We start from the raw sequence: 22,952 nt of genomic DNA, 5'->3' as shown, positions 1-22,952 counted from the left end.
ACACTGTCCTGCAAGGATTTGTTTAAGTGTCTGTCTCCCTTAGGAGACTGAACAACGGAGGACGGGGACTATGTCTTCCCAGTTTTGTGTCTGTAGTGTCAAGCACGATGCCTGGCATGTAGAAGATACTCAACAAACCTTTCTTGCATTAAATGAATACCCAGTGGATGAATGACCACTTATTGTACAGTTGGAACTTTAACTTTCCCTAAAACAAAATTTACAAAACTTTATTCACAGATAATGTGTTAAAGAATGACATTCATTTTTAATTTTTGGCTGCGTTGGGTCCTCGTTGCTGCACGTGGGCTTTCTTTTTAGTTGCGGTGAGCGGGGGCTACGTCTTCATTGCCGTGCACGAGCCTCTCATTGCGGTGGCCTCTCGCTGCTCCGCAGCATGTAAGGATCCTCCCGAACCCAGCCTCGAACTCGTGTCCCCTGCGTTGGCAAGCAGATTCCCAACCACTGCGCCACCAGGGAAGGAAATGGAAGGGAAGCCCCTTCATTTTTAAAGGGAGAATATCCTTTAGTTCGGTAACCTTAAGGACTATAAACGCCACATTAAAATGTACTCGTGCAGAGTATCTCTGAGGAGTGAGGACAGCGAACCACCGAGATGCACCTCACTCCTCCGGGGAGCCTAGAGAGGCCCCGGAAATGCCCGGGAGGGGTGGACACAGCAGGGAGTCGGGGACGCACTTCCTGCTGGGGCTATTCCTGCTGGTTTTTGTCACGGGAGTTGGCAGCTTCTGGGAGGGGTAGCTGCGGGTAGGAGGGGGCTGGGCAAGGTGGGGGCTTGTTAGGGAGGGGACGGTGGGCAGCCGCTGCTTTGGGGAGATCCGATGAGCTCCGTGGCTTTTTGCTGGGTTTGCTGTCATTTCACCTGAAGGCAGAACTCCGGGAAAGTGCGCACTTGCAGGAGAAGGATGAGTTGGATCTGGACCGCAAGTCAAGGCAGGGTCGCTGCTCTGCCCCTGAGTGACGGACCTTGGATAGTGAAAGTGGAGGAAGATTCACCCGGAGGTGGGGAGTCCGACCCACCAGGGGACTGTCCGGATCCCGAAACTTCCCGACGGCATTTTAGGCGGTTCCGTTATCAAGAGGTGGCCGGACCCGAAGAGGCGCTGAGCCGACTCAGGGAACTTTGTCGTCGGTGGCTGAGGCCCGAGGTGCACTCGAAAGAGCAGATCCTGGAGCTGCTGGTGCTGGAGCAGTTCCTGACCATCCTGCCCCAGGAGCTCCAGGCCTGGGTGCGCAAGCACTGCCCGGAGAGCGGGGAGGAGGCTGCCGCTTTGGTTTGGGCTCTACAGAGAGAGCTTGATGAGACCTCACGCCAGGTGAGGAGTGAACGTGTTCTGGTGGTGGGAATGGAGGTGTGAGGGATGCTGTGGTCTTCATAAGTTCTTTCCTTATTACATTTTGCGTGAACTTTAGGATGTATATGAAACATGAGCCCTTTAACCTAATGGGACGTCACACCATCTCCAGGTAGGTAGGGTCAGAGTTGTTAAACCGTAGGACACCCAGCTGGTGCCACAGAATTGCCTGACCTGTGGAAATGCACACACCTGGTGTCAGAAGTGAAGGAGTGTTGTAGTGAATATTCAGAGTACTGAGAGCAGAGGAGACACACAGGAGTGTGGTTTTCCTTTACAAGGAAAGGAGAGGCTCAGGGGAAAACACATTACTGCTGTTGGTGAGGTACCTTCCTCTGAAGATAGATCTTTGTATCCATTTCACAGGTGAGGAAACAGCATCTGAAAGCCAGCACTGCAACTCGGGACTCTGGTTAACCTGTATATTTTCAATCCACATCAGGTTTCTGCTTTGATAAATCACAGCAGTATAACCCAAATGAATATTTTGCTCTCCCCCCAAGTTAGTGTAGACAGTTCATAGAAAGGCTTTTCAGGATTGCAGGAGAATGCCAGCTTCTGTTTTTAGTCACTTTGCAACTCCCGCATCAGTACAAGGCTCACTGATAAAGACTCCGTTGGTCGTGACTCGGTTTCTCAGCGCTCGCAGACTCCTCTCTGGAGTCCGGCTTCATCCTGGCACTGTTGGTGACGCCATCCTGGGACGGCAGGTGCTGACGGAGGTCTTGTGTTGTTTCAGGGGTTGGTGACAGTCCAGGATGTGGCTGTGTCTCTAACCTGGGAGGAGTGGGAGCGTCTGGGCCCAGCACAGAGGGACCTCTACAGGGAGAGTGCGCCGAAGGATTATGGGAACGCAGTCTCGCCAAGTAAGTGCCCTGCTTTTGCTTGTTTCCAGCTGTGTGATTCGTGGAGGGCTTGCTTCAGTAAATCCCCCAGCCAGCCTGCCATTCAGACACAGGTTGAGAGCCTTCGAGTCCCTTTTGTGACCCAAGCAAGACGTCTCTGTTCTGTATTGTTAGGTGATAGAGTCAGCTTTTTATTTTGGTTCATTTTTTAATAAAAATACATAAGAAAGTATAAAAACAAAAAAAAAAAGAAAAAAGAAAGTATAAAAACATAGAATGAGCACCTGAGGATTAACCACCCAGGTTTATCGAATTTTAATATTGGCCATGGCTTCATTTTTTTTTTCTGAAGAGATAATATATTACAGCCATAGCTATAGGTGAAGCTCTGTGTACCCTCCCTGAAAGCTCTACCCTTGATCCTTCTCCAGCGGTAACCAATATCCTGACTTACCATTTCCATGCTTGTTTTATATTCTTTCTACCTATACGTGTAGCCACATATACACACTCTCTCTATATAAATGTATGTAAACACGTAAATATGTAAACATGTAAACGTATATAGTATATTTACATGTTTTTATAGTATATAAATTATATTACTGTATGGTTCTTTTGCACCTTGGCTTTTTTCTCAACATTGCATTTTTGGGATTTATCCATGTTGATACGTGTAGCTCTAGTTTATTCATTTTAACATCTATATATTTCATTGTATGACTGTTCCAATATTTACTTAGCCATTCTCCTGTCAACGGACGTTAAGGCTTCTAGTTTTTCACCATTACACACAGTATTATACCAAACATTCCTGTCTCTTTCTCCCCGTGTTCATATGTAGGAGTCTCTGAAGAGAATATACTTAGGGATGTTTGCCCATCTTGCTGTCCGAAATGATGGGAGCCAATCTGTACTCCTACCAGCTGTATATGAGAATTCTTCTTTCTCCACACCCTTGGCAACATTTGGTGTTCAGCTGACAGCACGATGTCTTAACCCAGTAGCCCTAGTGTTCCTTTTAGAATGTTGGTTTGCATCACACCTCTGCTCATAACCTGAATACTCCTCATTTCACGCAGAGTAAAAGCCTGTGGTGCCTGATGGGACGTGGCCCTGTTCCCTTCTGCTCTCCCCTACGGATCTCCACCAAACAGACTCCCTGGCTTGTTTCAAGCCTGTGCTCACATCTCACTTTTCGGCGAGGCCTGACCTGACTGTCATGTTAATACATGATTCCTGCCATCAGCCACCTCACAGATCCCTTGCCTTGCCTGACGTGGTCCATAGCATTTATTACCCTCTGACATCCTATATATTTGACTTTATGTTCATCTGCTGTCTGACCACCCCTTCTGGAATGTCAGCTCCACAGGGGGAAGGATTTTTGTGTGTTTTGTTCATTTATATCCCAAGTGCCGAGAATAGTGCCTGGCACAGAGTGGGTGCTCAGTAAGTAATACTGTTAGGATTAATGAATGGTGTATCCTTATCTCCTTTCCTTTCCTCCACTGTTTTGTGGCTGTTCTTTATGTTTTTGATACTAATCCTTTGTTATTTTATTGGTTATAGAGGTGGCTTGTCTTTCTAACAAGCCACCTTTATGTTCTTTATGTTTTTGATACTAATCCTTTGTTATTTTATTGGTTATAGAGGTGGCTTGTCTTTCTAACCATGGCATTTTTGTTATATAAAATTTTGAAATTTTAATATAGTCAAATTTTTCAATCTTTTACTTTATGGTTTGTGTTTTTCGAATCTTCTTAGGAAAATAGGCCCTTCTCAATCCTGATTCCAACTTTGCAGAGACAACAACTTTAAATCTTTTCACCCCTTCCGGTGATATTTATTTTCATATTTCTAAATAAGATGCTTATTCTGCTGGGTTTTTGTTTCTCAGTTTCAGTTATTATCTCTTGACTGCCTGCTAAGGAAGACAGGGTCCTGTCTCCCCAGCATGCTCACATTTACAGTCCGTAATTCTCTCAGCATAGTTAAATCAGTCTGTTTTTGTTAAGGGAATGTTTCAGTATTATGCCTATATAAATATTATCTATATTCACCCACCTAATATATATGACTGTAAGTCTTTTCCTTTATAGCTTTTAGTTTTTCCCAGAATTAATAATGCCTCATTCTGCACGTGCCTCCTTTTCTAATTCCTGAGCACCAGTTCACCCACAAACTCTCTGTTAGAAATGTAAACCCCTCTCAGTAAGTTCAGATTCATCAGATGGGCCATCGGTTTCATTCTCCCCTTGGAGAGTTCCTCCTCAAGCTTCCTCTGCTCCAAGCTGGATGGGCTTCTCCAGGTCAGTTACACAGCTGTTGTCCTAGAACGTTCCTTCACTCTCACATTTTTCTCTTTCCCGGATCCCATACGATTTTCTTCCTTGGTTTACCCCCTCCATTTGATACAGAACGACCTCCAGTATATTACAGAGAACATATACTTGGGAACTCAGTGCATGTCTAAACGCCTTTATTCCTCTCTCACATCCAGATCATGGTGTGGCTGGATGTAGCATTCTACTTTAGAAATGACTCTACCTTTGAATTTTGAAGACGGTGGATTTTGTAACTAGCTTGCCATGTTGCAGTTGAGAAATCTGACGCCACAGTGATATTTTATCCTTGGTGTGTGATCTGTTCTGTGCAGAAGACTTTAGGAGCTTTTCTTTATTCCTGCTGGTAGGAAATTTCACAATGGGTGTGGCTGGGTGTGAGGTTTCTTTTTTCATTCACTGTTCTGAGTAGTTGGTGGGCCCTGACAATATAGATGCCTACGTCTTTGAGTTGTGAGAAATTTTTTGTAGTATTCTTTTATTTTATCTATTTATTTTTATCTCATTTTTTCCTGTTTTCTTTCTGGGATTTCTTCCAGTTGGATGTTGGAACTCATGGGCTGATCCTGTAGGGTTCCCTACCTCCTTCCCATTTCCTTATCTTTTCTTTCCCTTTCTGGGAAATCTCCTTAGCTTTATTTTCCAACTCTTAGGTTGAAATATTTCTGCTCTCATTAATATTTTGAAGAGCTTTTTCTTTTTCTTTAAACATCCCTTTTCTTTTCTTTCTTTTAAGATTTTTTTGATGTGGACCCCATTTTTTAAAGTCTTTATTGAAATGGCCACAAGACCGCCCCTGTTCTATGTCTTGGCTCTTTGGCTGTGAGGCATGCGGGATCCCAGCTCCCTGACCAGGGATCGAACCTGCACCCTCCGCATTGGAAGGCAAAGTCCCAACCACTGGACCACCAGGGAAGTCCCGAAATATCCCTTTTCTTATTTTTTTAAATAGATTTATTTATTTATTTATTTTTGGCTGCGTTGGGTCTTCGTTGCTGGGCGCGGGCTTCCTATAGTTGCGGTGAGCAGGGGCTACTCTTCATTGCAGTGCGCTGGCTTCTCATTGCGGAGCGCAGGCTCCAGGCATGCAGGCTTCAGTAGTTGCGGCACTCAGGCTTAGTAGTTGCAGCTCGCGGGCTCTAAAGCGCAGGCTCAGTAGTTGTGGCACATGGGCTTAGTTGCTCCGCGGCATGTGGGATCTTCCCGGACCAGGGCTCGAACCCATGTTCCCTGCATTGGCAGGCGAATTCTTAAGCATTGCACCACCAGGGAAGCCATATCCCTTTTCTTATAGCTTCCTTGTTTCCTGGGTGCAGTATTGTCTCTTATTTATCTGAGAATATTAATTATAGGTTATTCACTTTTCTCTCATTTCATGGATTGCATATTTCATTGGCATTTCTATCAGAGGTTTTCCTGAAATGCTGATAACCTTTCACTTTCTGTTTGTGTTTAGCAGTTAAACCCAAGCATTCTGACTGGAAACTATTGGGAAGGACTTGTGAACTGTGATCTTCAGGACAGGGTCAGGCATCAGGCGCTGTTTTACCTGGAAATTCCCACACGTCAGTGTCTCTGGGTCTTTGGCCCAGGCTGCTAAGTTTTCCCACAGAGTGATTCAGTCAACAGATATTTCATTGCGTGCAGATAAGCCAGGTGCAGTTCTAGGTGGGAATCCAGTAGGGACTAAAGCCTATGAAATCCCTGCCCTTTCTGCTGGGAGGATGTCAGGCTCGGGGCTGACAGTTTGAGCCTGAACAGAGGACAGTGCATGGAGGTTCCACCAGTCAGTGTGTCCATTTTCACTTGACTCTTCTCATGGGAAGGTGGTACCTGTCCCCTGTTCTCAGCTGTGCCTCATGTCCCCAGTCCCAAATTTATCTGGTTCAGCCTTCCTGGAGAGTAAACTGCAAGAATTCTGGACTGGGGGATGGAATCCTTCACAGACTTTCCATCAGTCCTAGATTTACTGCCTACCCAGAGCCTGCCTTCAGACTGGAGGCACCTGGTGTGTCTGTTACTGTAGCTTCTCTCTCTTAGTAAAGCATCCTGCGTGCATGGGATAAGGGTTGTACCATCTGTGTCGACACCTTCTCCAGCAGTGCCTCGTGTAATACAGTGACTCACACGACAGTGCAGTGGGGCTGGGGCAGGAGAGACGGGTTGGCCAGCGGAGGCACAAGTATAAAAGGAAAGAAACGGGGTTTGTACAGGTAAATGTGAGCACATCTGACAGGTTAGTTAAAATAATTTAACTTCAGGAGTGGTTTCATGGAGGACATTAAAAGGGCTTTGGCGGGGGGGTTGTTTTTCTGCTAGCACTTTCTCACTCACTCTTGTGCAAGGATGAAATGTCAGCAATCTGTATCTTAATGTTTCAGGTTTGGAAACCAGAACTGAGAACAAAGAGTTGATTCTAAAGCAAGAAATTCTAGAAGAAGTGGAGCCACAAGGGCAGCTACAAGAGTCCCAGGAGAAGGGGCCCCTGTCTTCCGAGTGTGGTGTTGCCCATGAGGACAGGATAGAAAAGCCATCAGGTGGCCCCTCACTGCTGAAACTTGAAAAGCCTCCTGAAGATCAGGGAGCCACCAGCATCTCAGATCTCAAGAGTGCTCCCAGAGAAGAGGGGGACTCCAAAAAGAATGAACTGGGGACTAGTGCCAGAAGTTCAAACTTTGTTCCTGCTCAGTACATCCAGACAGCAGAGAGACCCATGACCGGTGATGAACGTGGGAACTATTGCAAACACAGGTTAGATACCGTGAAACCTCATGAATCTCTTGACAGTGGGGAAAACTGCCATCATTCAAGCCTACCTGAGGCGCAGAGGCGGTTCCATGAAGAAAGACCTTATACATGTGACACCTGTGAGAAGAGTTTCAAACAGCGTTCCGACCTCTTTAAACACCAGAGAACCCACACCGGGGAGAAGCCCTACGGGTGTTCTGTCTGTGGGAAAAGCTTCAGTCAGAGCGCTACCCTTGTTAAACACCAGAGGACTCACACTGGAGAGAAGCCTTACACCTGCCCCAAGTGTGGGGACCGCTTCAGACAGAGCTCAAATCTCAGTCGGCATCAGAGAGTCCACATGGGGGAGAAGCACTACATGTGTCACGAGTGTGGGGAAATCTGCCGTATCTCCAACCATTTTAGACATCAGAGGACACACCAGGGAGAGAGACCCTACACGTGTGAAGAGTGTGCGAAGAGCTTTAAACGGTGTTCCGACCTCTCCAAACACCAGAGAATCCACACTGGGGAGAAGCCCTACGAATGCCAAGAATGTGGAAAAAGCTTCAGTCAGAGTGCAACCCTCGTTAAACACCAGAGGACACACACAGGTGAGAAGCCGTACACGTGCCCCAAATGTGGGGACAGCTTCAGACAGAGCTCACACCTCAACCGGCATCAGAGAGTCCACATGGGGCAGAAGCACTACACGTGTCACGAGTGTGGGGAAATCTGCCATATCTCCAACCATTTTAGACATCAGAGGACACACCAGGGAGAGAGACCCTACACGTGTGAAGAGTGTGCGAAGAGCTTTAAACGGTGTTCCGACCTCTCCAAACACCAGAGAATCCACACCGGGGAGAAACCCTACGAATGCCAAGAATGTGGGAAAAGCTTCAGTCAGAGCGCAACCCTCGTTAAACACCAGAGAACTCACACTGGAGAGAAGCCTTACAGATGTCTTGAATGTGGGGACAGCTTTAGACAGAGTTCACACCTCATCCGACACCAAAGAATCCATAGAAATAAAGCCCCATCATTTTGACATGCTTCTGCATGAGCTGTTTTGTTTCTCTCTCTCTCTTTCTTTCCAGAAACTACATTCTTTGGCTTTTGGAGTATTTTAGTAATCGTGGGTCATACTGCCCTGGGCATTACACCCAAGAAAGATTGAGTCCAGCTAGAGTCTAGGGACGCCCTTTGGTAGTGTATTGCCTTGAAGCAGGACTGCGTGAGTCAGGAGCCCCACCGGAACACACTTTCCAGCAGAGCGAGGGCGGAACCGTGAGAGTTCTGTCCTTGTCACTCTTCTGGAACCTCGGCTTTTGGACCAAATCTTGTCCCCCCGTGTTGCTTCCCGGAGAATGTATTGCAGTCACTTACAATTGTCTTTCTACTTAGATGGTAGATATTTTATACTCCAGAACACCTTGTACAGTTCAGTGCCTACAAGAGGCACTCTATATATTTGACTTTTTTAAAAATTAATTTTGCAGAGTCCCTCTTTCTTTCCCATTCTTTCCTTGTTGCATTAAACACAGCTAAGAACTTGGATTAGAGCCTAAATCTATCTGATTATCTTTCTAGTGCCACCCACTGATAATATGCATTGCATCCAAATTTTTGGAACTTTTTTTTTAAATTAAGGGAATACAAGTACATTATTGGATATCTGGGAAAACAGTAGGGGAAAAATTACCCAAAATCCCAACACCACAATCCATTTGATACCGGTCTTTTGGTGTATTTCCTTCTGATTCTTTTTCTATGCACATTTTTCTATATAACAAAAATCACAGTGTTTATATTTTATATCTTCTTTAGTATTATGTCTTAAGGATTTTACATGGTTTTCCTAAACGTTATGCCTAATAGCTGGTCATTTTCCATCAAGTGGATATAACAATTCCTTTTGTTGGAAGTTTTCAGGTCTGTCTCATTTTTCATTGTTGCAAAAAATGCTGTAGTGAATGTCAGTGTAATTTTAGGATTTGGATTGTTCTTTAGAATCTAACGCTACGTTCAGAGAAGTAGAATTCCTTGATCAGTGTTTTAGTTATTTTATGGCTTTCAATACACCTTTCCCCCAAAGCAAGTGCCAGATTACATTCTATTATGAGTGTACCCAGAAAGAAAAGAAACATGTTTGATAAACTGGTAGCAATCTTCAGCGAGACTCAAAAAGCACTATCTATAAAAGATTGATAAATTTAACTACACTATATTAGGAAAAGACAAAATAGGAATTACAGCCCATGGAGATGAAAACATACTCAATTACATTAGTAATAAGAAAAATGCAAATTAAGCCACAATTAGATACTATTTCACACCTTACAGATGATCAAACCTTTCAAAATCTGTCAGTACCAAGTACTAACAGAGATGTAGAGTGGTGGGAGCTCTCCTCAGCTGTTGGTGTGTAAGTTGTTACATTTACTAGGGAAAACAATTTGGTGCTACTTCTTAAAGTTGAACATGTACATAACTTATTTCTAGGTCTTTTCACAGGGAACCAAGAGGCGTTTGACATGCTCTTTTGTAAAAGCCCCAAACTGGAAACATCCTGAAAACTGATCAGCCAAAGAATTTCATAAATTGTGCTATATTCCTGCAGTGGGATACTCAGTGTCAGTGAATATGACTGAACCACAGCTATACAGAGATGCGTGATTCTCAACACACATGTAGTGAAAGAACAAGAGTATGATTCCATGTACACTAAGTTCCAGAAAAAGCAAAACTAGGTAATATATTGTCCAGACAGAGATAAGTGGTATATCTACATAATGCAAGAGAATGATTAACCTTTGTTGAAGAGGAAGGGAGATGAGACTGGAGAGAATATAAGGGACTTTTGTGATTCTGAAGGTGATTTATTCCTTAACTAGGATGAGGAGGCATGGGTGTTACTGTTTACTGTCATATATATTCATATACTTTTGAACTGTGATATCTCACAAAAAACATGAAAAGTTTATTGTGAAATATTGCTAACATACACGTGAGTGTAGACCAGAGAGAACAATTTTAAAGAACATTCACATATGCACCACACCGATTAATCAATTCTTAATATGTCATATTTGTTTCATACCATTTTTTTTTTTTGGCTGTGCCACACGGCTTGTGGGATCTTAGTTCCCTGACCAGAAATCAAACCTGGGCCCCCTGTAGTGAAAGTGTGGAGTCCTAACCACTGGACCACCAGGGAATTCCCTTCATATCATTTTTAAGGAAATAAAACAATATAGGACTTCCCTGGTGACACAATGGTTAAGAATCCACCTGCCAATGCAGGGGACACAGGTTCGAGCCCTGGTCTGGGAAGATCCCAGAGAAGCCACAGAGCAACTAAGCCCATGCAACACAACTACTGAGCCCGCGCTCTACAGCCCGTGAGCCACAACTACTGAGCCCACACACCACAACTACTGAAGCCTCCACACTTAGAGCCCGTGCTCCGCAACAAGAGAAGCCACTGCAATGAGAAGCCCGCGGAGCGCAATGAAGAGTAGCCCCCGCTCGCTGCAACTAGAGAAAGCCCGCGCACAGCAACGAAGACCCAACGCAGCCAAAAATAAAATATAAGTACATTAATTTAAAAAACAACAACAATGTATACTGTAAGGCAGTGGTCCCCAACCTTTCCAGCACCAGGGACCAGTTTCGTGGAAGACAATTTTTCCATGGATGGGGGTTGGTGGGGGGGGGTGATGGTTCAGGCAGTAAGGCACGCGACGGGGAGCGACATATAAAGCTTCACTCGCTCGCCTGCCACTCACCTCCTGCTGTGTGGCCCAGTTCCAGTACTGGTCCTCAGCCCAGGGGTTGGGGACCCCTACTGTAAGGGACACTCATGTGCCCTCCCTAATCCCATTCCTCTCACCTTCAAGCCGACTCGTTACCCAAGGAGAGCACGTTTCTGTAGTTGTCCAGCATCACGTCTCTGCAGAGGTCCTTCTGAGCCCAGTCCAGTGTGTCCCACTCTTCCCTGGTGAAGTACAGAGCCACGTCCTCAAAGGACAGCAACCCCTGGAAACACAGCGACTGACTGCAGCTGCAATTCTTACAATAACTTTGTGAGCTGCAGTATTATTATTACAGATGGTCAATATCTGAGGCTTCTCTGGCCGTTTGGTCTCTGCTGCAGTCACTCAGCTCTGCTCTGGTAGCACAGACACAACAAACACGAGAGCAAACGGTGTGACTGTGACCCAATAGAACTACTCCCGGCTCCAGGTGAGTTTGCCGACCCTGCTCTGTACAACCCTACCTTGCACATCCTGTATTTATTCTGCCCGGATCTCTCAGGAAAGAGATGGCTCATTCCCGTGAGGTCCCAGAGGATGGGGCAGCGTGCGGGCCATTCACACAGGGACGGACAGGCTAATGGGACACAGGGATGGACAGGCTAATGGGACACGGGGACGGACAGGCTAATGGGAACCAACCAGGCAGGCTGGAGCTCGCGGGGCTGGCTGTCGTGGGCACCGCTACCCACTAGGCGTGAAGGGGGAGGACGGGAGGGGACACTGGGATCCAGAAAGTTGTTGGAGAAGCAAGACCGGAGCGGGGGGCAGCCCAGCAGGGAGGGACTGAGGGATAAACCCCCAACAGCGATCCCCTCCAGGCGTCTGGTCCCCACCCCATCCCTCTGCCAGAAGCCAACGCGAAGCAAGAGCAAGGGAGCCCGTGGATGGAGAATATAAAGGCCAGCCTCCCAGGGCGCAGACAAAGTGGGGAACGGTGGAGAGTGTCTCCACGGGCCAAACACAGACCGCTGAGCACCGTACCCACGGCAGAAGTTTCCATCTGCAACTGTGTATCCAGCTCCCGGGGGCCGAGAGGCCTGGCGTCTGCCCCCCACACTCGCCGTGGTTCAGGGGGTGTTCCTGCGGAAGGGCGTCAGCAATAGGAACACCAGCTCCACCCGAGATGCTTCACACCGCTCCCCTCTGCAGACAGACCCTGAGTCTCGCAAACGACAGGCCTTTCTTTCCTCCTGCCCACACCTGGCCCAGGGTTAGGGTCTCAAGCCCCCTCCCCCGATCCCGAATATCCTCCGTCCCCAGAGCTGCCTGCAGACGCCCTCACCTGCCCCACCCGCCAGCCGCCTTCTCTGCACCTGTGTGGAGGCTCCCAGGCGCTGGGATACAACGGTTCAAAGCCCCAGAGTTATCGGTGTGCGTGGGGTTTCCTAGCTGGGCCCTTCGTGTGGCTCCACAGTTCTTGCCCTCAAGGTCCTCACCAGGGGTCTTCTTCCCCTTTATCACTCCCGCTCCTTCAGGAAGCATTTACTGAGCACCAGGAAGTCGCCGGCCTGCGTGCCACACGCCAGTGACAGTAAACGCACAGAGGTGACAGCTCCTGCCGGGCCCACAGGACCAGCCCCTCGGGCTGCGCACTGCTCGACTCTAGGGGACACTGTTCACATGGCAGCTGTGACAACGGGGCCCCCAGAGCTGCTAAGTGCACAGCCTGTGCGACTCACGGAGCCCCAGCCCCGCTTCAGGGAGTGAAGGGTCCAGTGGGGAAGCGGGAGAAGTCAACACGGTGACGATCCAGGGGTCCACGGGGGGCGACGGGGGCTGTGAGGACAGGGCTCGCCCCACCCCCTCCTCTCAGGAGGCACTGCCAGTCACTTCCCAGAAAGCAGCCCCCGGGGCACACGGCCCTCACCTCCTCCTGCCTCCCCACCGGCTCCCAGGCATCCCCTGCATCGGGCCTCACCCCCCCTTTCTCCCTCCTGGTGACCCCTCCTCCTCCGGCCGATTCCATTCTCTCCTGTCTCCTCCAGGGTCTTAATCCAATGACCACGACTCTCCTGTGTTTGCCTTTCCCCCCTTGTGATGCTGTGCTTTAAATAAGGAATATATATTTGGTCTTCCTCCCTACTTCTGGCACACAGTTCCTAAAAACCCTTGGATTTTCCTAAGGGATAAGAACAGAGGATCATCTTTTAATATCTGGGCTTTTGTCCTCGGTTTCTGAAATGGCTCCAGGGCCATACAGGTGAGAGGAACGTCTTGTTACTCATAACAAATCCCTCAACCACACCTGAGTTCACGTTAACGCGGAAAACTCCTAAGGACGGGGCTGGATGTCAGGGGAACGAGCACGTGATGAGAGGGTAGAACCTTCACCCCTAGCGCCTGAGGGGCGGGGAGAGGCTGGGGTTCAGTCAGTCACCAAAGGTCAGCGACTCGACCCATCACGCCTACGTAATGAACCCCCATAAAAGCGCAGAAACAGAGGTGCTGGGGGGTGTCTGCCCGGAAAGGAAAGCCCTGCACCCCTCCCCCACTCCCCCTGCCCTGTGCCTCTCTTCCATTGGGCTGATCCTGCATTGTAGCGTTTTACATGAACCAGGACCTGCTCAGTAAACCTTTCAGAGTTCCGTGAGCCACTCTACCAGATCAATGGCACTCGCGGAGTGGGTCGTGGGAACCCCAGTTTAGAGCCGGTGGGTCAGAAGCACAGGTGACAGCCCGCACTTGTGATTGGCGTCTGAGTTCGGGGCGGGGGGCGGTCTTGCGGGGACTGAGCCCTTACCCTGTGGGTCCGATGCTAACTCCAGGGTGACAGTGTCAGAATGAGTTAAATGGCGGGCACCCAGCTGGTGTCAGAACGGTCAGAAGTGAGGCGTCGTGAAGCAGAGCAACACAGCCGCGTTCCTTCCCAGACTATCACTCCTGCCCGTAGCCCGCAGGATGCTGCCGCCTCTCCTGCCTTTACAAAGATGCTCCTGGCGCCTTGCTCCCTCTCGCTTCCGCCCTCTCTCCTTCCCTTACTGGGCCTTTTCTGTAAAGAAAACCCTACACACTCACCTCCAGTCACCCCACACCCACCCACTGGCTCTTCTGCAGCTGTCCTCCTGGAGCCCAGCCCTCTGCCCACGTGGGAACACAAGGGAGAGTCACGGGGTTAATGCAGGACCTCAGAGAGATTTCACAGAGAGGATTTTTGAGCTGAGTCTCAGCATATGCAGAGGTGGGTTGCCTGTGGACAGGGAGAACAGGATGCACACAGGCCGGGGGACAGAAGGGAGTCCACATCTCTGCGGGCGGGTCCTCTGGCCGTCAGGGAAGGTGGGAGATGCCACCAGAAGGGCAGACAGAGCTCTGTGATCCCTCAGCAAATGCGGACACGCTGGGCCAACGGGTCAAAGCGCTGCCCCTCCAACTCCCTCTTGCCTCCCTCCCGTCCAAGACTGTTCTTTCCAAATGGTCGCGAGGGTTCCTCACGTGTCTCCTCACTTTTCTACTCAGCCTCTCACAATCACCCTCCATCATGTTACGAGTTCAGTAACTAAGCTTCCAGCGTCCCTTTGATGCCAGCAGATCAGAATTTATCCTGTGTCGTGGGAGTTTGTTTCCACAGCTCCGTCTCCAAATGGCTTGTAAGTGCCTTAGGCGAGAGCTTCTCTCCCAGCACAAAGGCAGTACTATCTGGTATACAGTAGGTACACAATAATGCTCACTGACAGAAACAAGGAGCAACTGTGGTGACAACAGCTAAAACTTACAGAGCACTCCACGTGTCACTAGATACCCTGCCGATACACCACGTGCCCCGTTTCATTGAATCCTTGCAACTCTGCGACAGCTGCTATCATTATCCCATTTTCCAGATAAGGAAACCGTGAGAGATCAGGTAACACATCTAAAACAGCCTGGATTTGAAGCCGTCTGGCCCCTAAGTTCAAGCTCTTTACATCCTACCTTCCAAGAAGGGAAAAACCCCAGCTGATAAAGATGGCTCGACCTGAACAGAGGAGTTAAAGCCACGTGAACGCCATCGCCCGGCGGTGAGACTATACCAAGGTAGGGGAGGAGGAACCCTGCTCACCTTCCACAGGGCTGGCAGGAACACGGCTTCCATGGCCTGGCCTCTGAGGTGGTGCAACCTCCTGGCCATCAGGCTGAGCTGAAGGAGAGGAAAAGAGCACACTTAAGGCCAGCTCCGATTTGAAGCTCTCTCACCAGGCAGCCCTGGACAGGGAATTAATTCCTACAGGGCCAATGAACCTCACCTAAATACCCCAATCACTGAAGCAGCAACTCAAACAGACATTTGTATCCCCCTGTTCCTCACAGCATTAATCACAAGAGTCAAATGATGGAGGCAGCCCAAGCATCCTGGACAGATGAAAGAATAAACAAATGGTGGTCTACAGACAATAGAGTATTATTCAGTGTTAAATAGGAAGGAAATTCTGACACCTGCTTCAACATGGATGCACCTTGAGGACGTTATGCTAAATGAAATAGGCCAGACATAAAAGGACAAATATTGCATGATTCCACTTATATGAGGTAGCTGGAGTAGTCAAATTCATAGAGACAGAAAGTGGAAGGGTGCTTTCCAGGGGCTGAGTGGAGGGGAAAATGGAGAGCTGGTGTTTAATAGGTGCAGAGATTCAGTTTGAAGATGAAAAAAGTTCTGGAGATGGACCATGGTGGTGGCTGCACTACAATGTGAATGGGAGCTTCCCTGGTGGCGCAGTGGTAAAGAATCCGCCTGCCAATGCAGGAGACACGGGTTCCAGCCCTGGTCCGCGACGATCCCACACACTGCGGAGCAACTAAGCCCATGCACCACAACTACTGAGGCTGCCCTCTAGAGCCCGCGAGACACTACTACTGAGCCCACGTGCCACAACTACTGAAGCCCGCGCTTGGCAACAAGAGAAGCCACCACAATGAGAAGCCCGCACACCACAACGAACAGTAGCCCCTGCTCGCCACAACTAGAGAAAGCCCGTGTGCAGCACTGAAGACCCAATGCAGCCAAAAATAAATAAAATTTAAAAAGAAAAAATATCCTAGTTTATCCCTCCCCACCCCGACCTTTCCTCTTTAGTAACCAAAAGTTTGTTTCCTATGTCTGTGAGTCTGTTTCTGTTTTGTAAATAATATTATTTGTATCATTTCTTTTTAGATTCCACATATAAATATCATATGATATGTCTTTCTCTCTCTGACTTACTTCACTTTGTATGATCATCTCCAGGTCCATCCTACCCTAGAAATTTTGTGTTTTTTTAAAAGATTTATTTATTATTTATTTGTTGATTTTATTTTTGGCTGCATCGGGTCTTAGTTGCAGCACGCAGGATCTTCGTTGTGGCGCGCGGGCTTCTCTCTAGCTGTGGCATGCAGGTTTTCTCTCTCTACTTGTGGCTCACAGGCTCCAGGGCATGTGGGCTCTGTAGTTTGGGGCATGCAGCCTCTCTCATTGAGGTATGCAAGATCAGTAATTGTGCTCCGTAGGCCCGGTTGCCCCGCAGCATGTGGGATCTTAGTTCCCCAACCAGGGACCGAACCCACATCCCCTGCATTGGAAGGTGGATTCTTTACCACTGGACCACCAGCGAAGTCCCCCAAGAAGTTTTAAAATTCCTAATGCTCAGGCTACACCCCACTCCAATTTAATCAGAAACTCTGGTGCTGGGACCCAGTATTTTTTTTTTTTTTTTTTTTTTTTGGCCACACTGCATGGCTTGCAAGATCGTAGTTTCCTTACTAGGGATTGAACCTGGGCCCATGGCAGTGAAAGTGCTGAGTCCTAACCCCTGGACTGCCAGGGAATTCCCTAGAACCCAGTATTGTTTTTAAAGCTTCTTGGGTGATTTCAATGGGCATCCAAGGTAAATAAATATTGGTTTCAGTGTTTGCAAATGTGCAAATGAACAGATAGACTGTAGGGACACAGAAAAGGAAGATTTTCTGGGCTTAGATTTTTTTCCTCTCTTCCCCCCCCCCTTATTTCTTTTTATTCCTCTTTTTATTTCCTCTCTTATTTATTTCCTGGTAATTTTCCTCTTTGGGATCCTGATCCCCCCCACTTTGGCTTCAGGCTGAAAACTACTATTTATAGAACCATCAGCCTCAAACAATGTTCAGTCTGCTCCTCTCATTACTTTTTCTACTGATATTAGATGCTCAGTTCCTTACTGTTTCCCTGACCAAACTAGAGTTTCTCCTTCTGTGCTCCCCTAGAAATTCTCTTCACTGCTTCAGCCATTTGGTTTTGTAACTGAGATATTTACATGTACCTCTTGTCCTCCTCCATACCTAATAACATTTCAAGGAAGATGGTCAATTTTTGTGTGACATAGCCTCATATGTTTTTGTAATATGCCCTGTAATATTTAGAGCAGTTCTATACAATCAGGAGAGAATACATAATTATTTCACGAATTTGCTGCATTCTATTCATCATGAATTTCTTTATGTTGATGAAAGGCTGAATGCACACTGAAGGTTTTCTCACATCTCTTACATTTGTAGGGTTTTTCTCCTGCATGAATTGTCTGGTGTTGAACAAGAGGAGAACTCTGGCTGAAGGCTTTGTCACAATCATCACATTTACATGGTTTCTCTCCAGTATGAGTTCTCTGATGTCCTACACGAGCTGAGTGGTCACGAAAGGCTTTCCCACATTCATTACATTTGTAAGGTTTCTCCCCAGTGTGGGTTCCTTGATGTTGAATAAGAGGTGAACAGTAACTGAAGGCCTTCCCACATTCGCTACATTCATACGGCTTTTCCCGTGTGAGTTCTCTGATGTTGAGTAAGGCCTGACCTGTCGCTAAAGGCTTTCCCACACTCTTACATCCGTAGGGTTTTTCTCCAGTATGAACCCTATGATGTTGAATAAGGGATGAGGTGTCATTGAAAGCTTTCCCACACTCCTTGCATTTACAGGGTTTCTCTCCGGTATCTATTCTGTGATGTTGGATAAGGTACGTCCTTTGGTTGAATGCCTTCCCACATTTGTTGCACTCACAGGGCTTTTCTCTGGTATGAATGATATGATGTTGAATAAGGGCTGAATGATGACTGAAAGCTTTTCCACATTCATGACACTCATAGGCTTTCTCTCCAGTGTGGATTCTCTGATGCTGGATGAGTGACGAGCTCCAGCTGAAGGTCTTTCCACGTTCAGAACATACATAGAGCTACTCTCCTGTATGAATCCTCTGGTGTAGGATAAATCCTCTGGTGAGTAGTAACTGAAGGACTTGCCACACTCACTGCACTTCCAAGGCTTTTTCACTGAGTAAACTTTCTGATGTTTAATTGTGTTTGAACCTTCCCTGATTTCATTACAATCCTCCATAGTGTTTCTCTTGAGTTTAATTATGACTTGTCAATTTCCCTGCTGTCTTTGTAATGTGCCTCCACATTCCCAGGCTTTCACCAATCTGAAGTTCCAGGAATCATCCTTTGTAAGTCTTCCTATTATCAGCTCCCTTTCAGATGATACTTCTTCACAAACTTCCTGCTTTGAAAGGGACACTTTCATTTCAGGGATAGATTCAGAATCTGAAATAAATAAAAGGTACAAATGTTTGTGCTCTCCATGCCGAGAGAAAGAAAACTGCTGAGGTGGCAAGAAGTTAAAGAAAATTAAAATGATGCCTATTAAAAATGTTTATTTGAATGTTCTTAGAGAAAGCCTCATGGCAATGGCAGATGACAAAGTTTCAGTGAATAATAGAGATGGGAGAATGATGAATATGAGGCACAATAAAAGGTCAGACATGAGGATGCTCCACCTGAGAAAATGGACAACTGAACAGACTAACCAGGGAAGAGGATAAGCAGACAGGATTAGAATAAATGTTAACATTAAAATAACTGAGGAAGTGGAGAGAGGGATGAAAACACAGGTGGAGATTGGGCAGCTTTGAAAAAGTATTGGACAGAAAAATCACTTATATCACATGGAGACAACTACTTTTGATTTTTTAAATCATCATCTCTAGTCCTTCTTTTTAAGATTTTTTTTTGACGTGGACCATTTCTATTTATTTGTTTATTTATTTTTATAAATTTATTTTATTTATTTTTGGCTGCACTGGGTCTTTGCTGCTGCACACGGGCTTTCTCTAGTTGCAGCGAGCGGGGGCTACTCTTTGTTGCGGTGCACAGGCTTCTCACTGCGGTGGCTTCTCTTGTTGCAGAGCATGGGCTCTGCTCTAGGCGCATGGGCTTCAGTACTTGTGGCACGCGGACTCAGTAGTTGTGGCGCACGGGGTTGGTTGCTCCAAGGCATGTGGGATCTTCCCAGACCAGGGATTGAACCCACGTTCTGCATTGGCAGGCGGATTCTTAACCACTGCATTGATGTGGACCATTTTTAAAGTCTTTATTGAATTTGTTACAATACTGCTTCTGTTTTACGTTTTGGTATTTTGGCCACAAGGCATGTGGGATCTTAGCTCTCCGACCAGGGATCGAACCCACACCCCCTGCATTGGAAGGCGAAGTCTTAACCACTAGACCACCAGGGAAGTCCCTTGTCCTTTTTTTTTTTTTTTTGCGGTACGCGGGCCTCTCACTGCTGTGGCCTCTCCCGTTGGAGCACAGGCTCTGGACGCGTAGGCCCAGCGGCCATGGCTCACGGGCCCAGCCGCTCCGCGGCATGTGGGATCCTCCCGGACCGGGGCACGAACCTGTGTCCCCTGCATCGGCAGGCAGACTCTCAACCACTGCGCCACCTGGGAAGCCCAAAGCTATACTCTTAATTATGCTCTTCTGTCTCTTACATATATTACTAAATAAATTGAATATAAAGTAACCATTGAATGACAAACAAATGTTAGTTACTAATAATGTTATAGATGGGATAAGTCTCAGAAATGTAATTTATACTGATTCCTGGAATGTTCTGAGATTTTATAGAAATTCAGCTTGATATACTGGATAGTAATGCTACTCTAATAGACGCTTCTTCTTTCTCTGTACTTAGGGTCATGACTTCTAGTTCTCCTTTAGTAATTAAAGTTGCTCTGAATGAGTGGATTTATTGACTTGAAATTGAAAATGATCAACTGTTCTAAGATTCATACTCTTGTTATATTGACAGTCATGCGACTGTTCTTTGTTGACCAAAATTAATTGGAGAATGCTTTCTGGGAAAGTCATTCAATAGAATAGATTATCACCTGTAACTCACAGGATTATTAATTTAAAATCAATGAAGTAACGTTTGAAAAGTGTCTCTAAATATTGGAGTTCCCCAGAGACAGCCCTTAGGCATCTACTCTTTCATCTGCTCTTACATTCCTATAAACAATCTGCTGATTCTCCCATCTTTAAAAAAAAAACCAACCTACTGGTCTTACTATTCCCTCCAGCTATCACCGTACTTCTCTCCTTTAGAGTAAAACTCTCCAAAATTGCTGTCTGTAGTCCCTGGCTCCAATTTTTCTCTTCCTATTTTCTTGTGAAACCATTCCAATCAGGCTTTCTCTCCTACCACTCCCTGAAATTGTTCTTGGCAGTCACCAATGAACTTCCTATTTTAAAATCCAATTTTCAATTCTCAGGCTTCATCTTACTTGACTTAGCAGCAGCATTTAACACAGCTGATTACCCCCTGCTCCTTGAAACTCTTTCTTCAACTGGTTACCAGGATGCCAGACTTTTGGCCTCCCCTTGCCTCACTGGCCACATCATCTCAGTCTCCTTTGCTAGCTCCACTTCCCCCGACCTGGAAGTGTTGGAAGCTATAGGCCTCAGTAATAAGATCTCACCTCTTTTCCATCTATACTTATTCCCTTAGTGATCACAGTTTCATAGTTTAAAATACCATTCACACAGATTACTCCCAAATTTAAAGTTCCAACTGGAGTTCTTCCCAGAGCTTTGAGTTTCCAAGGAAAATTCACTTTCATTCAGTCCTCCAGATGGGATTTCCATGAACCTCTGAAGCAAGATGAAAGAAAGAAATGAGGACACACTATGAACACCAAGCTGAGATTTCACGGGAGGGAGATTAAACTCAAATTTGCCTGGAACTCAACAGGAAGGGGCTCTACAGTAGGCTCCACTTCTTCTGTGCTCTGTTTTTGGGGCAGAGAAGCATCCTCAGTAGTCATAGCTGGAAGGAGTAGCAAAAAAACCATGAAGGAGATAAACTATACCTTCCCACTTCCAAATTCACTAGGACAAAAGTTATCACAAGACAGATGAATTATGTACATAAGGCCTACTCCACTTAACTCAAAAAGCTCAGATAAAGACAATAACATGAAAGTGCTTTGACCAAAAAGTTAAACTCATGGACCCATAATATCTCAACCTTTTGGAACAATCTAATGGAGGTGGAAAAGTATGACGTGTTCTTTGTCACAAAAACAAGCACTATGGAATATTCTCCCTTCCACGGATTCAGAGGGAAGGGAATGTGGATAAGAACAGAAATGTGGAAAGAGGAAGATGAGACAGGGGGATGCTATACAAGGAGCCTACTCATGGATTTCCAAACATGGTACCTTACTGAGTTTCTCTACTTTGGGGCCTTCTCCTGACATATGTCTGCTTCCCTTTTCTTTCATGCAGAGGCAACTAACCTTCATTCTCATCAAGGGTATTTCCTCCACTTGTCCCCACCTTCAACTCTATGTTTATTTCTGTAATTCTTACCTTTTTCTTCAACTTCAATGGTCAGATAATCCATGATCAGCTTCTTTTTGTTGGCCTGTTATTGCTATGACTCCCTCCTTATTCACTGTTTTAGATGAGATAAACACGGACTTTCCAGCAATATATAGTCTGCTTCTTTGTATATCATTCAGCTCTACCCGAAAGCTCTGGAGAGAGATTTTGGGGTAAGCCTTCCCCTCTCTGGAATTGATTCCTACTCCCTGGGGCATCTCCCTCTACCTCTACTCCTAGGAGGCTTATTATTTTGCTTAGAACCCTTATAATTTAGCCTAAATCAACCTTCACAGCTGGAAGACCCTCCTCTGGAGTACTAAGGTCAGTCACTGGATTCCACACCGAAGCAAAAACAGGAGAGCACCGGGGCAGTGAACTGTAAGCTTCAGTCACACACCTGGTTCCGGACGGTGCACAAACTCTCATGAGACCCTCAAGCACAGTAGTGGCCATTAGCTGGCCTGTGAATAATGTAGCAGTAACTGCAAGCAGGGCTCCCACAGTTGCCTTATCTCTTCCTATTCATAAACACCAGGCAATTGATAGATGGGGCCGGGATTCCCTTCCACGTTGAGTCGAACCCCAAATACAGGCAGGCCCAAAAACTCTGATAGAGCAAAGCACAGAAGGGGAATGAGTAAGACACGGACCCCATTCTTTTCTTTCTGTCCCCAAAGTTCAGAACCTTAAGAATCTAGGTGGAGCGACAAGATGTAAAGCTAATACCAACGAGAGGCACTCGCGCTCTCCTCGAAAGCCGAGCCCTCGGGCCTCCGCACTCCCCTTCCCAGAATCCCTCGGTGTGCCACGCCCCCTTCAGGCTCCCGGACTCCATTTCCCAGAGCGCTTAGCGGCAACCTCGCTTCCGGGACTCCCCTTCGCTCAGAACAAGGCTCCCGAAGCCGGCTAGCTACCCAGCCGGAAATACCCCAAAGGAGTTCGCGGAGCTCCCGCGGTTGGGACCGGGACGCAGGCAGGGACCAGCCCTGACCCTGCGGAGGCCTGGACCTGAGAGCCCGGCCCGCGCTGTGGTGGGAGGCATTAGAGCCGCGCGCCCAACGGGCGGGCCGCGGAGGTCCGCGCCTCTAACCCGGTCTTCTCTTACCCCCGGACGCGCTGCGGACCCGGCTCCCGCCCCAGGGCTAGACTCCCGGCCGGGCTGTGTTCTGGGAGGGGCGAGAGGGGCGGACACAGTCG

General features: G+C 47.1%; 1 protein-coding gene across 1 annotated transcript; it reads left to right on the top strand.

Moving 5' to 3' along the window:
• The first annotated feature begins 926 nt into the window (after positions 1–926).
• On the top strand, positions 927–8,344 carry ZNF394 (zinc finger protein 394). Its single transcript, XM_065892851.1, has 3 exons — positions 927–1,337; positions 2,116–2,242; positions 6,948–8,344. The coding sequence occupies exons 1-3, from the start codon at positions 927–929 to the stop codon at positions 8,342–8,344; spliced, it is 1,935 nt and encodes a 644-aa protein (XP_065748923.1).
• The last annotated feature ends 14,608 nt before the right edge of the window (positions 8,345–22,952 follow it).

Source organism: Phocoena phocoena, chromosome 15 (genome assembly GCF_963924675.1).
Source record: "Phocoena phocoena chromosome 15, mPhoPho1.1, whole genome shotgun sequence".
In the NCBI taxonomy this organism is placed as follows: Eukaryota; Metazoa; Chordata; class Mammalia; order Artiodactyla; family Phocoenidae; genus Phocoena; species Phocoena phocoena.
Note: the sequence above shows the minus strand (reverse complement) of the source record. Positions and strands in the feature narration are given on the sequence as shown.

Excerpts from the sequence above, each read along its gene's own strand:
- ZNF394 (XM_065892851.1), top strand. The coding sequence starts at position 927 with ATGAGTTGGATCTGGACCGCAAGTCAAGGCAGGGTCGCTGCTCTGCCC. Across the intron at positions 1,338-2,115 it reads TTGATGAGACCTCACGCCAG|GGGTTGGTGACAGTCCAGGA; the intron begins GTGAGGAGTGAA and ends GTGTTGTTTCAG. Across the intron at positions 2,243-6,947 it reads TGGGAACGCAGTCTCGCCAA|GTTTGGAAACCAGAACTGAG; the intron begins GTAAGTGCCCTG and ends TTAATGTTTCAG.